The 21,736-nt window shown below is 39.5% G+C and overlaps 2 protein-coding genes across 3 annotated transcripts in view; one reads left to right on the top strand and one right to left on the bottom strand.

Annotated features, from left to right (window-relative positions):
• The window catches only part of LIMS2 (LIM zinc finger domain containing 2), a 33,081-nt gene that overhangs the window by 9,541 nt on the left and 1,804 nt on the right, over window positions 1–21,736 (top strand). For both annotated transcript variants that reach the window (XM_054982439.1, XM_054982438.1), the window contains 6 exons: window positions 1,248–1,314; window positions 7,640–7,760; window positions 18,534–18,683; window positions 19,332–19,482; window positions 19,907–19,999; window positions 21,560–21,608. In XM_054982439.1, coding sequence (XP_054838414.1) covers window positions 1,248–1,314; window positions 7,640–7,760; window positions 18,534–18,683; window positions 19,332–19,482; window positions 19,907–19,999; window positions 21,560–21,608 — 631 coding nt within the window. The remainder of the gene's footprint in view (window positions 1–1,247; window positions 1,315–7,639; window positions 7,761–18,533; window positions 18,684–19,331; window positions 19,483–19,906; window positions 20,000–21,559; window positions 21,609–21,736) is intronic.
• GPR17 (G protein-coupled receptor 17) lies at window positions 9,893–10,919 on the bottom strand. Its single transcript, XM_054982440.1, has one exon. It carries the CDS (start codon window positions 10,907–10,909, stop codon window positions 9,893–9,895), a length of 1,017 nt encoding a protein of 338 aa, XP_054838415.1. The 5' UTR covers window positions 10,910–10,919.

Here is a 21,736-nt window from a genome sequence, read left to right as displayed (position 1 = left end):
TGAACAGAACAGTTTAATAATAAAAGCCATATAGAAAAAATAGCCAAAGTCTTAACTTGCTTTAACATCATTGATTTCAGGGAAATGTAGGTCAGAAACAGACTTTAGGTCATGATCTAACCTATCTCCTATGCATTGAAACAAATTCTTGACACTCTAAAGAGATCAGCCAATATTTTTCAGATTAGAGAGTGATGCAAGCCAAGCATCAGTGTACAAGTTGCTCATAGGATAAGGCATAATGGTACTGAAACAAACTGATGCACTCAAAGTTCTGTTAGGATTACTTGCCCATTATGTTTCCTAAGCTTAAAGTTTCTGAAGGAAGATGCATGGATAAAGTAACATGCATAATATAAAACAACAGTAAAAACCGCAAGAACTGGGAAAAAAACTGAAATACAGGTTGCCAAAGATAAGTGTCATATGAGGCTCTCATGTATAGGTAAGAATTGTTTCACATTGCACCTGTATATATTATACAGCAATGTAGTTTAATATTGGACATTTTGTAAGGATATATTGTATAGCTCATACTATCTGTTGCTGTGAGTAGGATCTTGCTATGTAATTTTTGCATTGTGATGTTAATACTTATGATGTATTGTCGAAGGCTTTCACGGCCGGAGAACGATGGTTGTTGTGGGTTTTCCGGGCTGTATTGCCGTGGTCTTGGCATTGTAGTTCCTGACGTTTCTCCAGCAGCTGTGGCTGGCATCTTCAGAGGTGTAGCACCAAAAGACAGAGATCTCTCAGTGTCAGTGTCATAGTGTGCAAAAGAACCTTCTCAGGATGCAGTGAAGCCTCCCGCCATTAGCATTCCACACCCTGGGAAACTCTTACAGGATGACTCAGCTCAACCCCACCCCTCCTGAGTAGATACAAATGACCTACATCTTTTCCACACGGTGACACTGAGAGATCTCTGTCTTTTGGTGCTACACCTCTGAAGATGCCAGCCACAGCTGCTGGCGAAACGTCAGGAACTACAATGCCAAGACCACGGCAATACAGCCCGGAAAACCCACAACAACCATTAATACTTATGCTTTGCTTCAGTTCTAATTTCAGACTTCTGGTTGGTTCCAGATTTCTACAGTACAAATCCTGTTGTATTGTTTACTGGATATGGTGTCCAGTTGATTGTATTGACTTACTCTGTGTAATCTGCCTTGAGTCCTAGTGAGAAAGGCAGACTATAAATAACATAAATGAAATAAATATGTTTTCCTACATTTGTTTTACAGTTTGAAGGAAGAAAGTATTGTGAGCATGACTTCCAGATGCTCTTTGCACCCTGCTGTGGAGAATGTGGTAAGGCCCCTGATAGTAAATAGTTATGTGTTCTCTTTTTGTGATGAGATGAAGTGGGGTGGGATTGGTGATAATTATTTCTTCAGGCCCCTGGATGAGACTAGAAAAATGTAATGAAGAAATAGAATTGGTTACACTGCATATTCAACCTTGTGCTTCTAAATCATGGTTCCTGAGATTCAAAATCTATTAAGAAACAGTTTGTGGTTCATTGGAACTAAAGTTGATCTTGAATTTGGCAAACCTGAATTGCCTGAATTACCTAAGGCAAGGCATACTCACAGCCTGAGTTTGTCATATATAAAATGGTGATAACATCAATTGCATGGTGGTTTTGAGACTGAGCAAGGTAATCGCAAAATGTTGTGAACATTATAGGTGTTCCATAAATAGTGTGATTGTTGATGATTGTAGGGATGTTTTTTTTTTTTTTTTTTTTTAAATATTTTTATTAGTATTAAGCAAATTAACATTAACAATAGTATTATAGCCATAACAACAAGAGAAAATGTTCCACATTACATCTGAAGGTAGATTTAACAAATAGATAAATGGAATATTAAAAGAAAATATTCCTTTTTTTTTTTTTTGCAGTTTAGTTTCAGTTTATTCAAATTTAACAGCCCATAGGCCATACACTATCACTATAAGTGAAATACTACATGCAACATGTCACAAAGTTGGGTGAATTCTCCTCTTCCTCCTCAGGTTTTCTCTTTCCTTGCAGCCAGCCAGCCAGATAAAAGCATGCTCTTTCCATCTTGCTGAGTAGCATGCCAGTCATTGGCACTGAATTTTTTCCACTCTGGATGGAGGATCCCTTTACCCATGTTTGCTATAAAGTAATTAAAAAAAACAATTTTGAATTACAGATCTAAATGAAGCAGTTCTTCTAAAACAGAAGTCACTTAAAATATTCAGCCATTTCCTAACAGTGAAGAACTTCACCTGATATCATTTACTCTTTTTGTTAAAGTCCCATACAATGAAATGATAGTCACTTTTATTAGCACAAACCAAATATCACAAAATTGTGAGTAAGCTTTTGAGTCCTCTAGAAATCTTCACTAGGCTGTATGTTCAGTGCAAAATACAACAAAAAAAAGAGGTGGATATTCTAGCACCTCCTTTTGTTAGGTTTTTTTTCTTTTTTTTATTTTTTTCCTTTTCTTTTTCTTTTTTTTTTTTATTCCCATACCCTTATCCCTCCCGCCCTCCCTTTAGCTACTCATCCTTTCTAGCCAGGGGCACAAGCTTAGGAGCTTCCACCGAACGTCCCGTTGTTGACCCTCCATGACCCATTTTAAATATAAATGCCATTTTTCCTTAATCTTTCCTATTCTTAATTCCCATGACTCATCCTGATTAATTATGGCTATAATGTCTGATTGAATGTATTCAAATAAATAATCCTGCCAGTTTAGTTCCGTCCACTTAGTTTTGTCTTTCCAACCAAATGCTATTACTGCTTTACCGGCTAGCACCATTGCTTTAAATAAGTCCTGTCCTTCTTTTCTGATATCTTTATGACCTAAAGTACTACCTAACATCAATTCTGGGTCTATCTTTGGTCTTATTGCGAAGAACTTATAAAGTTGCTCTGTTACCTTCTCCCAAAAAGCTTTAACTTCTGCACACTCCCACCACATATGGGAGTACCATCCTTTCCCGTTTCTGCAGTGCCAACAGTTTGAACTTAGTCTTGAGAACATATTAGCTAATATAGCCGGGGTTCTATACCACTTCGTGTAGAATTTCAATTCCAGCTCTCTGAATTTATGCACTTTTATCTCCTGTATACCTTTTATAATTCTGTCAACCCTTCTATCCGCTAGACTAATTTCTACGCTCCACTTCCCCTGAAGGAGGGTTCTTGTCCGATCTTTATCAGACATCATCCTTCTATATATCTTGCCTGCTAATCCTCTTTTTGTGTTTATCATCACCTTTAATAACTCCTCCATTGGTTCCCCCACCGTCAGAGTCCTATTTTCGATTATCTTTTTAAGTCTATTATGTAAACCTATTAGCTTCAACCAATATTGCCTTCCTATTTCATCATGTAATGTTTGTAATGGTTTAAGTGACTGCCCACATAGTATATCTTGCAATCTAGTGTACCCTTTCTGTTTAAGTAATCTCCACCACTTCTCATCTTCCTCCTCCTCATCCAATGCCTCTAATAATACTTGTTTAGATACTCCCTTTAACCATTTCGGTTGCCATTTCCTCCAAATCATTAATGCTGTTTTTCTCGGTCCCGGTTCTAACATACTGTATTTAAACTTTCCTCCTGTAAATACTCCAAATCTTCCAACCCCTTTATTTGCCTCATTCTCGATTCTAACCCATTTTTGTTCACTTCTCTCCCCTATTTCCATTAATGTTTTTATTTGAAATGCTTCATAATAATTTCCCAGTTCTGGGACACCCCATCCCATGTCAGATCTATGAGCATATATGAAATATCTAGAAACCCTACTTTTTTTACTGCCAAAGACCCATTCTTTTATTCTCGCATTCCAACTGTTAATTTTTTGTCTATTGATTTCTAAAGGTATCGTTTGAAATAAATATAATAACTTTGGGGTCCAGAACATTTTCACTATATTAATCCTAGCTGTTATGCTTAATGTCTTCTTGCCCCACCTCCTCATTTCTTTCAATATTGTGTTCCACGTCCGATTATAATTCCTCTCTACCATCTTATTAACATTTTTAACTATATCTATCCCTAAATATCTGAATTTCTTGACCCCTAAACCTATTCCTGTCCATTTATGTATCGCTTTCCTTTCTTCCATCCTCACATTAATATACATTATCTCTGATTTTGCCATATTAACTTTTAATCCTGAGTTTAACTCAAAGTCTTCTAATATAATTTTTGTCTCTTTGACTCCTTCTTTCGGATTAGATATAACTATGATCAGGTCATCTGCAAATAAGTTTAATTTAATTTCTTCCTTACCTATTTGACATCCCTCTATCCTCCCAGAGTTCCTAATGCGTTGAGCTAGTTGTTCTATAGCCATTATGAAGAGGAACGGGGAAAGCGGACATCCTTGCCTAACTCCTCTCTGAATTGAGAATTGTGAGGTATGTTCCCCATTGAGTCTAACTACCGCTGTGCCTTCTCTATATATTTCCTGGAATACTTGTATAATTGATTGACTAATTCCATATTTGGCCATAACTGTCCATAAAAATTGATATGACAGTGTATCAAAAGCTTTATAAACATCTAATTTTAATAAAGCCAGTTTCCTAGATTTACTATGACACAAGACATTGATTAAATTTCTTATTGGGTGTGCAATGTTTCTACCCTCCATAAAACCGTATTGATCCTCTTTTATCACTTTCCGAATAATATTCTTAAGTCTATTTGCCAATATTTTGGCAAAGAGTTTATAATCCTGATTCAGCAGGCTAATCGGTCTATATGAACCCACTTCTTGGGGGTCTCTCTTAGGTTTCAAAATCACCGTTATTTCTGCTTTCCTCCAGGTATCCGGGGCCTTTCCTCCTTTTAGTATATTATTAAATACTTCTTGTAATTCAGGGATCAATACCTCTTTCATTTCCCTATAAAATTCAGCTGAAAAACCATCTAACCCTGGAGATCTACCTGTCTTTAAGCTACCTATCGCCTGCTCGATCTCTTGACACTTTACATCCTCCTCAAGCCTCCTTCGTTCAGTTTCCGTTAACACTGTCCCTATCTCTTCCTCAAATTCCTTCACCTCTTTTTCCTCATATAAACTTTTATAAAATTTCTCAAATGCTCCTTTTATCTCCTCTGGATTCTGTGTCACCTTTTTATTTATCTTAATACTCCTCACCCTTTGTCTCTCCTTTTCCCTTCTCAGGTAATTTGCTAATCTCTTGGCTGAATTAAGTGTATTTCTCTGGTATTCGTTTTTTACCATAACCTGCTTTTTCCATAATGCCATGGAGTCAAGAACATCCAGTTTTTTCCGCAGTTCCCTAATTAATTTATGTCTATTGGGGCAAAATTTCTTTATTTGGTCCTCTTGCAACTTACTTAATTCCTGTAGTTTCCCTTCCCTATCGGCATGCCATTTTTTCCTTATCTCCTTTTCTTTCATAATACATTGCCCTCTAATTACCGCCTTAGCCGCATCCCATAGTGTATTTGTCTCCACTGTTCCTCTGTTCTCTTTGAAGTATAGCTTTATTTGATCCGTAATATATCGCTTGTCCTCCTCCCTAGCCATAATCATGTTGTTGTATCTCCATGGTCTTTTAACTTGTTTATGCATTAGTATTATTTCTACACTTACCGGGGCGTGGTCTGAAATCCATGTTGGATGGGTGGTTACTCTTTTTACCTCCCAGGTACTCATTCTATTTATAAGTACATAGTCTAAACATGAGGTGGTTTTATGTCTACTTGAAAAATATGTGGGTTTGGGCACTAGGTTAAGAACTTTGTGTACTTCAGTCAGATCCCATTGTTTCCAATTAATTATGTTATCTTTATTAAAATCCTTATTTAAATCTCCTGCCAAAATTACCTCTCCTTCAGAGAAGCTACGCACTTTTTTTAATACCTTTAATAAAAAGGATTTCTGTCCCATATTTGGAGCATATATGTTTATCAATGTTGTTAATCTATTTTCAACCAGGCATTTAACCATTATGAACCTCCCTTCAGCATCTCTTATCACTTCTATTACTCTTATATCATTCCTCTTGTGAGCCAGAATTGCCACACCTCTTGATTTTGATGATCCACGTGCCTCTGCCAAGATCCCCCAATTAGGGTCTCTGAATAAAGGTCTTTTATCTTTCTTTGATTTATGTGTTTCCTGGAGCCATGCTATATCTATATTCTGTTGTTTAAGAAATCTAAGAAGTTTATACCTTTTTAAATCCGAACTCAGACCATTGACGTTCAGTGTCAGCACCTGTAGCGTTTTATCCATTTTCAAACTCAGATTTACCTTCCCTTTGTTCCCCTGGCCCGATATTTAGTTTGATATTCCCCTTTGTATACCCAACTTCCCTTCCCTTCCCCCTCCCTCCCCCTCCCCTTCCCTTGTGTAGAGCCATGAGCTGGGGATGAGTACTCATCCCTTCTCTACACATCTGGGGTAAGCGCACCCTCCACTCCCCGAGTTATATTAATAACCATTTTAATACTATTATAATTTTGTTTGTATACTTCCCTTAATATGTCTCAGTCTCGAGACAGTCTTGGCCTCTTGTCCTGACGGTTAGATGGACCTTCCTCAGAGTCCGGTTGCTGTGGCCGAGGTTGATGCGTTTCATCCATCGGGATTGACTCAGTATTCCTCACATTTACTCCCAAAGTTTCTAATAGGTCCCGTGCCTCTTCAGGGTTCCTCGCACAAAGCCTCCTCCCCTCTTGGTAAATAACCAGGGATGCTGGGTACGCCCAGCTGAATTTAATGTTGCTTTGGTTAAGTTTCTGTGCAAAAGGTTTCATTTGAGTCCTTTGATAAAGCGTTTCTTTGCAAAAATCTTCCTTCACATAAACCCTTCTGCCTTTAAATGTCAGCTCTTTATTTTTCTTGAGTGTTTTGAATATCCTCTGCTGTAACTTCTCCCTCACAAGCTTCATTATCACCGGGCGCGGTTCCCCCCCCATTCTTCTTGTTTGGAGTCTGTGGGCACGTTCAATATCTTCTTCTTCTATTTCCAGCTCCTGTTGTGATAACCATCCCACCAGGGTCCGCTCTAAATCACATGCTTTAATTTCTTCAGAAATACCAAAGAAAATAATGTTCCCCCTCCTATTACGGTCGGATAAGTCTACGTATTGTTTTTTCAATGAATCAATCTCCACTTTGTTCTGTTGCGCAAGAGCCTTGGCTTCCGATGCAATGCCTGCCACCAATTTAACCTCTGAGCCCAAATTTCTCATTTCTGCTGTTAGCTCAGTTAAAGAAGTTTGTATTTTGGTCTGGGAGTCAAGCATTAGTGCTTGAAATTGTGCCAGTTGTTCTGATAAGCCTTTCACAGTAGCCGCCATGTTATCTGTCTCGGCTCGTCCTCCCTTCCCTTTTAAAACTAAACAAGTTCTGTTATCCTCTCACCTATTCTTTTCACCAAGCTTCTTCTTGTTGTGCCAGACGTCTCATAAATCAGTTTCAGCAGTTTCAATCAGCAGTTTACATTCTTTTAAAGCTGTTAACTTGGATGTCCTCGGGAGAGTGGAGACAAGGCGTCCAAACGCTAGCGCGTGCGCATTGCCCTCCAGCAGTGATTGTAGGGATGTTGATGAGAAGATTTTCCTCCAATAAATGGCCTCTTTAAGTCATGTTTCTATTCCAAGGTGAGTTCATCATTGGGCGTGTTATCAAGGCAATGAACAATAACTGGCATCCAGAATGCTTTCGCTGTGAGATTTGTGATGTGGCTCTCGCTGATTTGGGCTTTGTGAAGAATGCAGGCAGGTAAGAGGGGGCAGAAGGCATGAACATGAGAGAATTTGTGGAGTGATAAAGAATGGAGTGATACCATTTGAAACTGCAGTACAATGTTGTTTAGATGCAAGGGCTGTTTCAGACACTGTAGGGATGACATGAAGGAAGGGATCAGCAACCACATTTTTTAAAAATATGAGTGTGCTGACAGGAAGATCTGGAAATCACTGGCACAAACACATTGTCTTTTATGTCACTTAATATTTCTTCCAAAACATACTTTCATCGTCTTTGCATATGATGGAAGTTCGTATGTGACATACCAAGAGGCTTTAGAGAAGAACAGCAAAATGGCTGTAAACTCAAAGTGATTGTTAGTTGCCAATTGTAGAACAGAAGGAATGGGGTAGGGGAGGTACTGACAGATCACAAATAGTGGGATGCAGGTAGTTAGGAGAATGAATAGGAAACCACCATCAAAATTGTGGGCAAATTCCTTTAGACAAAGTGCTGAATAATAGGAGGAGGATGCTATGGAATCTCTAAGCTGGATACTTGATAACAGCAAGTTGAAAGGAAGAATATTGCTTACCAAGACCTAATTTCTTTTTGAATTGAAACATTTTTACCCATTTGACAAATGTAAACATGTTTATAAAAGAAGATTTACAATATGAAGATAAAGGAAATAAAAATGCTTCAAAGGACATACCCACCCCAACCTAGTAATTAATGCCTTATGCAGCAATCGAAAGCAAACATCAGGTTTTCCTGCATTTGATCTCTTGGAAGGTTCACTTGAGTTGATGTTGTCTCTTCCTCAGGTGGATCTAAATAGAACAGCTATAGAAAAGTGTGTGTAACATTACAGACTTGAAGTGCCAAATGCCAATTGAAGCGCTTTCTTATACAGCCCAGCAGGGAGATGAACTGGAGTAGTTATTCAGTGTTGAGGATCCCTGTGCAGCTTAGGAGGATATGATAGGAGATGGGGTATGATAGTAATGGCACAACTGCATCCACAAGGGTAGCATCATTTACCATTAAAATGAACTAGAATAGAGATTTGTAGCAAGCTACCAGAAATCTTTTAGCTCCTGTTTGATTAATTAACCCTATACATTCAAACATAAGCTACATAAAGCTGCATGGCATTGGTTGTTGTGGGTTTTCCGGGCTGTATTGCCGTGGTCTTGGCATTGTAGTTCCTGACGTTTCGCCAGCAGCTGTGGCTGGCATCTTCAGAGGTGTAGCACCAAAAGATAGAGATCTCTCAGTGTCACAGTGACACTGAGAGATCTCTATCTTTTGGTGCTACACCTCTGAAGATGCCAGCCACAGCTGCTGGCGAAACGTCAGGAACTACAATGCCAAGACCACGGCAATACAGCCCGGAAAACCCACAACAACCATCGTTCTCCGGCCGTGAAAGCCTTCGACAATACATCTGCATGGCATTGTTCTAAACCTGTTTTCGTTAACAGTACTCTACAAACAAGGCTCAGTCAAAGATTATTAAGTGCTAGTGTGGTGTTTATAACCTGTTCAGAGTTCTGCATAGTCAAAAGATGGACAGTGAGACAATTTGCTCTCTAACAAATGGAAATGTTCCTTCTTTGTTGAAACTGTTATAAAGTTGTATATTTGCATTGCTGTATAAAAATCCATTCACAATCTTCATGATGCTCCTAGACAGAACACCTTATGAAATTTTCCTGGTTTTGAGCGGGATTGCTGGCTTTTCTTAGTTCATTGGAGAATATTTCCTGCATTCACAGCATGGAAGTTGTTCATGTTTGGCCTCTTGGAATTCAGCTGATACCCGAGTTTGCTTCAGTTGTCTTTTAGTGTAGTCAAGGAACAATTCTGGTTATTAAGCACTTGCTTCTTTCCCCAGCCCCAGTTACTCAGTTCCCTTTATTAAGATCAGGCAGCTGGTAGTGTAGTTACTGTGCTGTAATACAGGTTAGATTTTGATAGGTTAAATTGCACAGGGAATTAGCTCTTCCTAGTGGCAGCTATGTGAAATTTCTAGGTTTTATTCCTTGATTTCTCAAGAGTGAAGCACAAACTCTGGCTGTGATATTGGAGAAACACTGCTCCACTAGCTAGGGAATGTCGCTATAATGATTAGGAAAGTGTAAAAAAAATTATATATATATTTACAGTTCAGATTTAGCACTTAAGGAGCTGTCATTTGTTTTTCCATCACAACTTGAAGGTAGCCTTGCAGTTTTTTTGCTGCAAAATAAACTACATAAAGCTTCTCGGAACTTTTCTGCTACAAAGAAATACATTACTGGATCTAGGGCACCATTTAGGCTGGTGAGGCAGGATGTAATGCGATTCCCAAGTGCCAGGATCCGTTGCATTTCACAGGAAGTCTTCACACCATCATAATTAAGGATATAAATGTAGCGGTTTATATGGTAGGGCACAAAGCAGATCAGGAAGATCATTAGAACCATGATGATCATTTTGATGGCTTTTTCCTTGAGATGTTTCTCAACTCTATTCCCACTCTTCAGGCTGCGTATAATCAATAAGTAGCAAGTAACTGTGGTAAAAAAGGGGAGTGTAAATGCTACAGCTAGCGATACAAGAGCATGGCGTGATGCCTTTTCTCTGTAGAGCTGCAGGCAGACAGTAGTATTATTCAGCTCAGCAGTCTGCACGCTGACCAAAAGAGGTGCCATTGCCACAGCTACTATAACCCACAGGAAGGCACAGGCCAAATGGGCATAGAGCGACCTGCGGAGTTTGATAGATTTTACGGGGTGCACAATAGCTAGGAAACGATCTACACTGATGCACATAAGGAAGTAGATGCTGGCATACATGTTGAGGTAGAAAAGGAAGCCTGTGAGTCGGCATGGGATCTCTCCAAAAGGCCAGTGATTGCCTGAAAAGTGATATACCAACCGAGTTGGTAAGACCAGCACAAAAGACAGGTCGGCTACAGCAAGATGCATCAGGAAAATGTTGGCGGGGGTGTCTGACTTCTGGTCCCGGATAAAAAGCCAGAGAGCCAGAGCATTGCCAACAAAGGCTAGAATGAAATCCAGAAGATAGAAAGTAGCAAAAAGGATGTTCTCCATATGGGTCTCTTTGCCACATTGCTCCGAACTTTCGAGAGAAGTGTTGAAGAGCACATCTAAAGAGTCTCCTAGGCTGTTCATTCCTCACTGTAGATCTCAATGTAAATCTGAAATAATCAAAAAGAAAAAAGCTAGAGAGGCATCTTTATAATCTGAGAAAGCAATATAGAAGCCAGACAAGCCTGCTTAAATTTATACCAATCATGGGCCAGATTCTGTATACAGAGGCTTTCATGCTGCCTACAGTAGTAGCCCCTCATACTGTCTCAAAAGGCACCAAAACAGGGGAGGGAACCTCTAGGGCACAAGTTCAAGTGGCTGCTTCTGGAAGTAAAAATCATCCAGCCCCTATGCACATACAGAAGTACTTTGTGCGCACACATGGTCCTCTGTCAATCCTGGCCAAACATTTTATATACTCTACGTGACCTTCCTAAAAAGTATACATGCCTTATTTTGTTTTACGATGTCCATTTAAAAAAAATTGCAGTAAACTAAACACTGTAGACCTCCTTTGTACAGTACAATATTCTCCCTTCAAAGCCAGTTCCCCTCAAGGTAGTATAATTAAGAAACTATGCAGTATATCAGCCTTAATTTTTCTTGATAGTTTCACTTTCTGATTGATGATCATTATTTAACTCTTGATTTTCACTCTGTTTTATGTTGATATTTTACTTTGTAAGTCGCCTTCAGCACCTTTGGAGGAAAGGTGGCTAATAAATGCTTTAAATAAATATATAAAATAAATAAAATTTATAGACCATCTTTCTCACAAGGCAGATTGCATAGTCAATACAATCAATAGGATTGTATAATATAATAAGCAAGGTTCGCAGAAATTGGAAACGAAGCAGAAATCTGAACAGAACATCAGTATTAAACATGACATGTTAAACAAGCAGTAAATGGTATATTTGTTTGGACTGCAGTTCATTAACAAGAAGCAAAAATTATTGTATGAAGTAAAAAAGGCAGATTTTGACCTGTTAAAAAATCCAAACAGCAACAATAGATACCTTTATTATGGTTAACTAAAAAGTCACAAAATAATGAGCAATCTTTCAAGTTCACCAGAACTTTTCTTCAAGTTGATATTAAGTTAGAGACAGAAAAAAATGGTGTGACTGAAAATTTTACTGGGTACAATGAAAAGCAGAACCTGAAGACTTAACATGGAATGGAAGAGACTTACTTAATTAGGTAATACATAACGGGTAGCAAAATATTATCATATCAGTAATATAAAGTGTAATTCCTCCATGTGACCAGAGAGTGGTCCCTTGTACACCATTTCATAAAGAGAAAAAATAAGAGGTTTTTTGTTCCTAGTAAAACAGTTCCTTTTGTACATCTTGCTTCACTTTTGTTCTGGGGGATTCTGGGGGATGCTTCAGTTTGTTTCTGTTGGGCTATGTTGCAACAGTGTCCCTTGCTTTTTGGTTTGGGTGGAATAGATGTGATTCTCTGATGTGGTGCTGGTCCCCTTCCTTCACTTTGGTTCAGGGGGAATTCTATTGCTGTGCTTCAGTTTCATTCTATTGAACTCTGGGATGAGCTCAGCTTGCATTTGGGAGTGTTCCTTGGACTTGCCAGCCTTGCCCCAGGGTGTTTCTGCAATGGGAGTCATCTTTGACTTTTTCCTCATATGAAACAATGAAGTCGCTCGGGGCACCTTGTTCAGGGGCTCAGCGAATTGGTCCCCGGGGTCCAATCTTCCTGTAACTTAGGGATTCTTTAGTAGGTCTCCTGAGAATTTGGTGGAGTTTGCTGGAAAAGTGCCACCCACAGTCCCCTGGATACCTCCCAGAGTGGTTTTCCCATAGAAAACAATAGCCAATGTTTTTAGAAATACCCAAACCGAATTAGATAATGCATTTAGAATGTGGGGGATTCTGAATTTTTTCTGAGATTTGGTAAAAAAAATGTGAATTTCCCGATTTGGGGGGGTGCACACCCCTACTGGCCCCCACCGTATGGATCTCCTGCCTGAATTGGTCAGGAAGGCTCTCACTCTCCTGACTTTTGGCAAACTATGCAAAACTGAATTAGGAGGGTTTTCATACACTGATAATATGGCTGTGCTGTAAGGAAGTGGTTCAAAGATGTGCTTTGATAAATGAATAGGGACTTTGAGCTATTCTGTGTACAGGTTATTCTGCACCGGCTGTTCCTGTTGTTCAGTTTGTTTGTTTATTTATTTGAATTTTTTTAAGTCGGCACTAACACTAAGGTCTCAATGCACCTTACAACATTTAATGATAAAAACAGAATAAGAACAAGTAATAACAATAAAATTGAATCAAAATCTTAAAATACATTAAAATACCTTGCTCAGCTGTTAGAACCAACCCAAAATTGACTGGTTAACCTTCAAAGGCCAACTTAAACAGTTGGGCATATGCCCTGCGGAAACTCAGCAAGTCTGGCTGATCTTGGGTGTCATCAGAGAGTACGCTCTATAGGGTAGGGGCTACAACTGAGGAAGCCCTTCTCCTAATGACAGCTAACTGAGCCATCCTGGGGCCAGGGACCTGCAAAGTGCCCTGAGAAGCTGACTGAAGGGGGCAACGGGGCTATAATGGGAGAGAGGGTCCCTTAGGCATCAGGGTCCCAGACCATAAAGGGCTTTAAAAGTTAATACCAGCACCTTGAAATGGATGCAGACTAATTGGTAGCCAATGCAGGTGCCGCAAAATTGAAGTAATATTTATTATGTCATGTTAAATTGCTTATGCCATGTTTCAACATTGTTTTAGTTTTGTATGAGATTTCTGCTTGTTTTCAGACTTAAGCAATCAATACCCTATTGTACTGTTTATTGAGTGTCTCATCTGTTGATCATATTGAATTACGCTATGTGTAATTTACCTTGAGTCTCAGTGGGAAAGGTGGACTAGGGTTGCCAGCTCTGGGTTGGGAATTCCTGGAGATATTGGCGGTGCAGCCTGGAGAGGGAGCAGTTTGAGGAGAGGAAGGACCTCAGTGGTGTATAATGCCACAGCAACCATTTTCTCCAGGGGAACTTCTCTCTGTGGCCTGGTGATCAGCTATAATTCCAGGAGATATCCTGCTGCCACTTGGAGGTTGGCAACCCTAACTATGGATTATGTAGATACATAGATAAGTCTGTACAAAATCATTAAAATAAGACTGTAATGAAATCCAATTTTAAATAAATTTATCAAATGAGAAATCTTTTCCCCTCTTATAAGAAGTCATTTTTTAAAAAAAGAATGCAATGTTCTAGATCATCTTATACCAATGTATTAATAATGGTGGGCTCCTGCATTTCTGTGAACCTGCAAAACATATTTTTGAAGCAGGCAAACTTTCAGGTATATTGCAAGTTCTGCAGATGTACAGGATGGCTTAGTATTTTGTATTTAGTTCTTATGTAAAACCCTTGCAATGAATATAGGACAGTGGAATGAATGCATCAGATACAGTTTTAGAAATTCAAGCTTCTTTTCTCAAAGTTTTATCTGTAGATCTTCCTTGTTTTATAGGCAAATCACACATGATATTGGAAGTCTATGATTGGATCCCCCAATGTGCATTATAGCTACCCTAAAAAAACCCTTTGGGGGCAGGAAGATAGGAATCATGGCTGAAGTGCTGGGGTAAAGGACATTTGCTCCTTGCCTCAAAAATGACTATGTTCCTGGAAGGAAACAGAAAAGTATATATATAGGGTTGTCTTCCTGCCCCCCCTCCCCCAGGTCTTCAAGTGGCTGTGGGGGTGGGGGGTAGGAGAAAATTGCACAGCAGCAAAATTGATTTTCCCCTTTTCAGCACCTTGACCCTGATCTATAATGGGGACCTCACAAACCTGTTTTTTGCAACTGAAATATATATCTGTTAGTCCAGTCACAAGTCTGATGTGTTATTTGTGGTCACATTTGGATAGCTGGCTTGAAAATTAAGTAACAAAGTATGCAAACAAGTATCTTGTTTTGACTCAGTCATCCACCTCACAGGGTGATTGTTGTGAGGATAATTATAATAACATACTTTGTAAACCACTCTGAGTTGGCGTTAAGTTGACCTGAAGGGTGGTATATAAATCAAATGTTATTGTTGTTATGTACTTCATTGATTCCCAGTTAACTTTTAGGATAGGATTGCTGCTTTCATGGTGTTACTAAGCTTTATATGGAAGGATTTCTGGGCATTTATTTCAATTTTACGCAGATCATTTCAATTTTATGCTGGGCACTTAAGCCCATCAAGTTATGCATGTTATACACATTGGTGTGTGCAGTGTTCTGGAGAGTTGCTGTGGTCTCCACAAGAAAGTTGGTGTTTTAAGAGTTATTGTAAGTGCTAGTTCTGTTAGGAAAATTAATCTTCTATTAGGATTTCTGTGGCATCCATAATTATATCAGCTGTTACCATCTACACCTCTTTCTGTGGAGACTTGATCTGACCTCCGTCACATGTACCCTGATCACTTCCAGAGTGTACTGTTATAATATGCTGTATATGGAGCTATCTTTGGAAAGTACTAAAAAATGTAGCTAGTTCAAAAACCGACCACCGGGTTGTTGTCTGGGGCAGCAAGTCACTTTTGCTCAGCTTCATTGGCTATTTCTAAGCACAATTCAAAGTGCTGTATTTTACTTTTAAATACAGTGATAGATTGGGACCAGGGTATTTGAAGGACTGCCAACTTTGTCTGGACACTAAGGTCATCTGAGAAGGTTCTGCTTTTTGTTCCACTGCCATCAGAAGTTCAAAAGTGGCCCTATATGATAGGGCATTTTCAGTAATGGCACCAAGATTACAGAATTTCCTCTCTCAAGGCGCATCTGATTTTTAGGATAATAGTTAAGCCATTAATTTTTCCAGGTTTACTGAGTTGGAAATTATTTTGAAGTTTGTTTGGCTTTTTGTCTATTATTTGGGTTAATGATAAATTCAGCTGATTTCTGTTGGTTGTTTTATTCTATCTTAGCCTGTTCTCTGGTTACTGGCTGGTTGTTCTTGTTCCTTCATTAGTATGACTAAAGAAATAACTATTGATATCCACTTTGTGGATATTTTATACCAAAAAGGATAAACTTCGATACTAAATAAAATTAATATATATCTAAAATGGTTTTGCAATAAACTAAATTAATATGATTTCATTATTTCCTCCTGGAATCATGAGTATTCTGCCTGAGAATGCAGAATGGTTTCATGGTAAGAACGTTTTATCAACAAGAGGGTATATAAATTGTAGAAATTCCTTAGCTGAGATTGTTTTACAATGCTAGCTGTCTGTTCTCATCATGACTTGGAGAGATGTCGCTACAATGGAGGAGTTTTAGTATACTGCATTATATGCTGTTTGAGTTGAGTTTCTGGTTCTTAGACCATTTTCACATAACTTTTTAATAAGTACTTTTGAATATTTCTTGCACTATGTTTCATATGTAAAGGTTATTCATGCAAGACAGAATGCAGAAAACAATAAAATGTACATGTAGGTTTTAGATTTGCGTTACAAATCAATTTAAGTGCAAAACGACTTCTGCTTCTCTGTGAAAATACCTTTGCGTTGTGCATAGGCTACTCTTTGTACTTTACATTCCACCTCCTATAATTTTCAGACTCCACAAAACTACCTGTTGCTGTAAGTGGAAAATTAGCTACGGTTTCTAGTGCAAAACAAACAAAGAGATCAGCCTCCCCACTGAAACCAAAATTCTTACCTCTTGTAGCCCTGTGGAGGTGATGGACAAAGATCTGATTCAAGTGCCAGCAAATGAAGGAAAGAGAACAAGGCTGAAAAAGTGTGATGATCTTGAAGATCCACTCAGTGGGAGAAGGAGCAATGCTATATAGAGCCCTGCTAATGATGATAGTCCATTATCATCTGGCTTGCATAAGAGTAGAGTAGATAACACATTTGCTGAGAAAGACAGTTTTTATTCCAGCAGAGCACTTGGAAGGGAGAGCGGCTGTTGTGTTTATGAACATTCCAGCGTTTGTTCTTCTCTCTCTCTCTCTGTGAACCCCCTGCCTTTTTCACTCACTCTTTGGAGCCCTCTGACCATTAGTAGAGGGCATGGAAAGAGTTACAGAAAGGGAGGGGAAGTTTGGTGTTGCAGACACAACAGGACATTTCAGAAGGAGATAATTCCATAATGGTAGGAGTGGGGGAGAATAGAACGGCTGCCATAGTAACGGCTCTGTGATTCCAAGACCTCCTTTTGCCTGCAATGGAGGAGGGTCTATAGGGTGGCAGAGGGGGCTTCTGAATGAGCAGGGGTGATAATGGTGTGTCAGTGGAAAGGGCTAAAGGCCCCTTATTCAGTTGAATGAGAGGGATCTCTTTTTAGGACATTGCTATAGGGTCTTAGTGTACTGCACTGTATAATTAGTCTCCATTCCAGAGTGTGGAATAAAATTGATGCCTTTATGCTGAGATGAACACAGCTGCATGCTCCCTTTTATAAAGGCACGCTGTCTGCTTTCTTTCTAGGGACTGTGGCTCTTGTCTGGGTTCACAGTATTTTCAACTCGAGGGAGGGACAGAAGAGAGAAGACTTGTGAAGAGGGGGTGTTAATAACATTCCTTTCCACTTATGCTCACAAGGACTTTCTATTTGAGGCTTGTAAAAATACAAAGCCACACAACAATTTTGTGACTTTGAGGGTTATTATTAGCTCCATTTTTCTGACAGGGACCTGGAGGCTAAATGACCTGCCTGCATCTTTCAGGAAGCCTATGAGACAGCCCGGAATAAGAATTCAGTCTCCTGTCTCCTTGCCCATTAATCTCTCTTATATGTACTGCCAACCTCTATGTCCATGCACCTCACCTGACAGATAACCAAAGCTGGGTATGACGTGAGGCTTCCACATATGGGGCAAATTATGTACTTGGAATTATTGCACATACTTGCTGTTATGTGTACATGTGAAAGGTTACTGACTATTTCTGCTGCTTTTTGTTACTAAGAGAGAAATAAAGCCTGAACAAGAGAATGAAAACTATCCTGGGTGCAAAAAATAAAATACGGCTTGGCTTTTGCCAGGATTGGTTTTGCATTCGTTCCCTCATTTGCATTCGTTCCCTCATGCAAATGAAACCCCACTGAACAGATAGGGACATATTTGCAAAGAAGCAGTTGGGCTTCCATGGGAATGGATTGGAATGAGAGAAACTCAGGGCCCATTCACATAATGACAAGTCCGCATCCGCATGGCCACCATGAAGACTTTGGATCACGTGTGTGCTGGGAGTTTTGTGCTTTGCAGGTGTGTGTGGAGAAGGAGCTTCGGCCTCACCCTTTCTGTCCTGTTTTCCCAACCTGAATTGGCTCCAACCTGAACTGGCTCCTGCTGTTTGCTTTGTTGGGAATTTTTTGTGTATTGATGATTACATGTAAGTTTATCAATGAAGCAAAATTAGCTCCCTGGGGCCATTTTGGGTCAGAAAAACAGCAACGGGTGTGTGTGGCTGAGCCCCTTCTTCATGTGACTATAGTCTCAACCCAAATCCGGTCTGCATATGCCTGAGAAGATCAAAACTCCCACACCTGGTGCAATCTAAAATATTTGTGGGAGTTTGCTTGGTCCAGAAAGCCGCAAGGACTTTAAGGTGTGAATCATCCCTCAGTAGCCTGGCAAAGCAACCATGTGTAGGATAGTATGTAGCACTGAACTGGATGATACCCCCTAATTTTCTGCTTTCTTTCCATTTGCATTCTAGGCACCTGTGCAGGCCTTGCCATAATCGTGAAAAAGCCAAGGGCCTGGGCAAATATATTTGTCAGAAATGCCACTTGATAATTGATGAGCAGCCTCTGATGTTCAGGAATGACTCTTACCATCCGGATCACTTCAGCTGCACCCACTGTGGGTATGTTGACCATTTCCTGTCCCAGTTACAACTGAGGAACAAGTAAAAATGCATAGAATGGGCTGTTGTGCTGTCTCTTTTGAGGCTGAGTGATCTTCAGACTAAAATGGCTACCTTTAAGCAGACTGACAAATAAGTTGTTCTATATGATTAAAAAGCAGTTGAACAAGAAAAAGAGAGGAACTGCAGTCACTGTGCTGATCTTCCATAATCTTCCCCTTACACAGTAAATGATTCAGCTGGAAGTATTCTGATTGAGCATGAAAACTGTTCTTTTAAGGAGTCTGTTGAGAAGGCTCCATGTTGCTGAAACAGCTTAGGCTTCATTGAACCGCATAGTTTGTAATGGTTTAGAATTGTTCTCATCCCTAGTATAGCTTGGTTATCTGCAGTCTGTAACCCAGACCTAAACCTCCCTTATAAAATGGCTTTACAGAGTCTATGTCATAACCTTGTTATTATTCATGGGTTGGAAGGGTCAAAGTAAGAACATTTGTTTTTAATAATTTCTCTTGAGAGTTTTATTGTTGTTTGGCAGGAGGCTCAGAAGAGTCTTAGTTATGGGGTTTAGTTATGAAGTAGCATGTAGCATAGGATAAAGAATTTTCTCTCAACGTTCCTAATGTTTGGAGGGGGGTGTTTATGCAGGAAGGAGCTGACAGCTGATGCCAGGGAGCTGAAGGGGGAACTCTACTGCTTGCCGTGCCATGATAAGATGGGCATCCCAATCTGTGGAGCCTGTCGCAGACCAATTGAGGGTCGAGTGGTCAATGCTCTGGGGAAACAATGGCATGTAGAGGTGAGAATGTTTCCCTTGTGCTTGTTATGGAATGCATGTTGCAGCATGACTGACAGCCAATAATTCCACTATCTGTGTGAAGTTATAAGTGCAAGCCATTGTTTTAAATGAATGATCAGTTATTATGATCATTATTTAGATCTCTAGTGTTCCTCATTCCAAAAGGTTGGTGACAGGAAACAATATTTACAAAGTCAGTAACGGTAGTAAAATCGCTAGAAACAATACATCCTAAAAAGCCACCTCTCTAAGCTCACTGACTTCAGTGGGCTTTGAATGTTATAACTGCTTAAGATTGATTCAATACTGTCTTAAAAGATGTAATATTACTAGATTTATTATTACTGGTTTAATCCAGGCTCCTTTGTGATATAGCTATCTCCAAAATAGACTCCTGGACCTAACATACTTCTTAACTTCACAGCATTTTGTTTGTGCCAAATGTGAGAAGCCATTCCTAGGACATCGGCACTATGAGAAAAAAGGTCTGGCTTATTGTGAGACTCATTACAACCAGGTAAAGTCTGCCACATTTTGTACGTACGTTTCTTTCCGATAAAGCGAACAGGTTGCCAATAGAACAGCAGTTGCCAATGGAGAAATTGGACAAATATTTATAGTCTGAAACAATGTGAGAGGTGTAAAATAAACAAATACAGAATGCTTAGTCTTAATAGATGCCATTTAAACCATGGAAATGTAAGTCAAGATGTCTCAAAAAACTTGAACCATAAATAACTACTTTTAATACTTCCTTATTTGTATATGTGGTGAGCAAGGTTCATGTCCAGTAACACCTGAAAGACCAACAAGAGTTTCCAGGGTATAAGCTTTCAAGAGACAGGTTCTCTTTATCATATACAAGTAGGAATGGAGTTCTGACTTCTGCCAACTGTCAATCTTTGTAAAGTGAATTGCAGACTATTAGTCCAGCATAGTCAGTGTTTCATCAATGAAAGCTAATGACTAGAGATGGTCTCCTGATAGAATAGAGTTACTTCCAAGAACTTAGAGGTGAGACTTCTCCAGTTGAACAGAATGGGAACAGAGACAACAAAACAAATATTTGTAGTTAGATGTAGGGAGATCCGACAGTTTCCTAGCTGAGCTAAAACTGGGGATGCAGCTTGGAAGGAGGGATGCTACCTGCAGTAGGATTGCCCATTTGCTTCTGCTATACTCTGCTTGTATATTTATAATAAATATTTTATAATAAATATTACAAAGATTCTGTAATTCTCTAGTGTTCTCTCATTCAAAAGAAACTAAATTTCCCTACACTTAGAGAAGCCAAGAGTGTGTAACTGTATCTCAGTGGGCTTTGGGTACAGTGCAGATCCTGTGTGACTATGATCCTGGGAGAAAGGGGAAGAAGCAGTGGATCTCTGTGCACAAAGCACACAGGGAGCAATAACCTCTTTCCTTTCTTTGTGAGAATACTCTCAGTTCTTATTTGCCCGTTCATTTGCCTGCTGCAACTTCCCAGGATTGACATTTGGAGGTTGGGGGTGGAAATTTTGCCCACTCCCTGAGTCTAGCATCACTAGTGTTTGGATCCAGTAGCAGTTCTTATTCCACCTCAGCAGCCCCTTTTCTTTCTCCCATACAAATCAGTAGGACAGAATTCACTTCTATGGGAGTGATGGGCACTTTTCTAGTAATCCATGTAAGGCAGCCTGTGATAGGTTGTACGAGTCTTGTTACTTACAATCCATAAGTGATGGGCAGGAGGAAGAAACAGGCCTTTTGCGTGCTCCCCTATGAATTATCCTTCACAGATGCACTGAAATGCCACTACACAAACTACAGTATGCTGCCTTATTGGTATCAGGAACCTAGTTTAAAAATTAACTATTTTTGTCTTGATAGTTGTATACTGACATAAAAGAGTGATGCATTGCCTCTATTAAAGGTAGCAGAATGAACCTGCAGTGACTAACAATTCAAAGGTGATTGACAAGTAACAAGTGTGGGAGAGATATTGAATTGCATAGTTGTTTGGGGGACTAATTACAGTGCATCTCACTAATCAGTAGTAAAAAGCCTCTTTTTTTTCTTTTTTCTTTTTTTGCCACAGCTCTTTGGAGATGTCTGCTATAACTGCAGTCATGTGATTGAGGGGGATGGTAAGTTTGAGACTGTTAGTCAGTGCAGCTGTTGCAGTCCAGCAATTACAAGGCATCAGTGATTCCTTTTACATCTGTCTGTCCTCACTGACTCTGCAGTTTGATACTCTCCTTGTTTGCTATTTCTC

Source organism: Eublepharis macularius, chromosome 6 (genome assembly GCF_028583425.1).
Source record: "Eublepharis macularius isolate TG4126 chromosome 6, MPM_Emac_v1.0, whole genome shotgun sequence".
NCBI lineage: Eukaryota > Metazoa > Chordata > Lepidosauria > Squamata > Eublepharidae > Eublepharis > Eublepharis macularius.
This window is presented reverse-complemented; position numbering and strand designations above follow the sequence as displayed.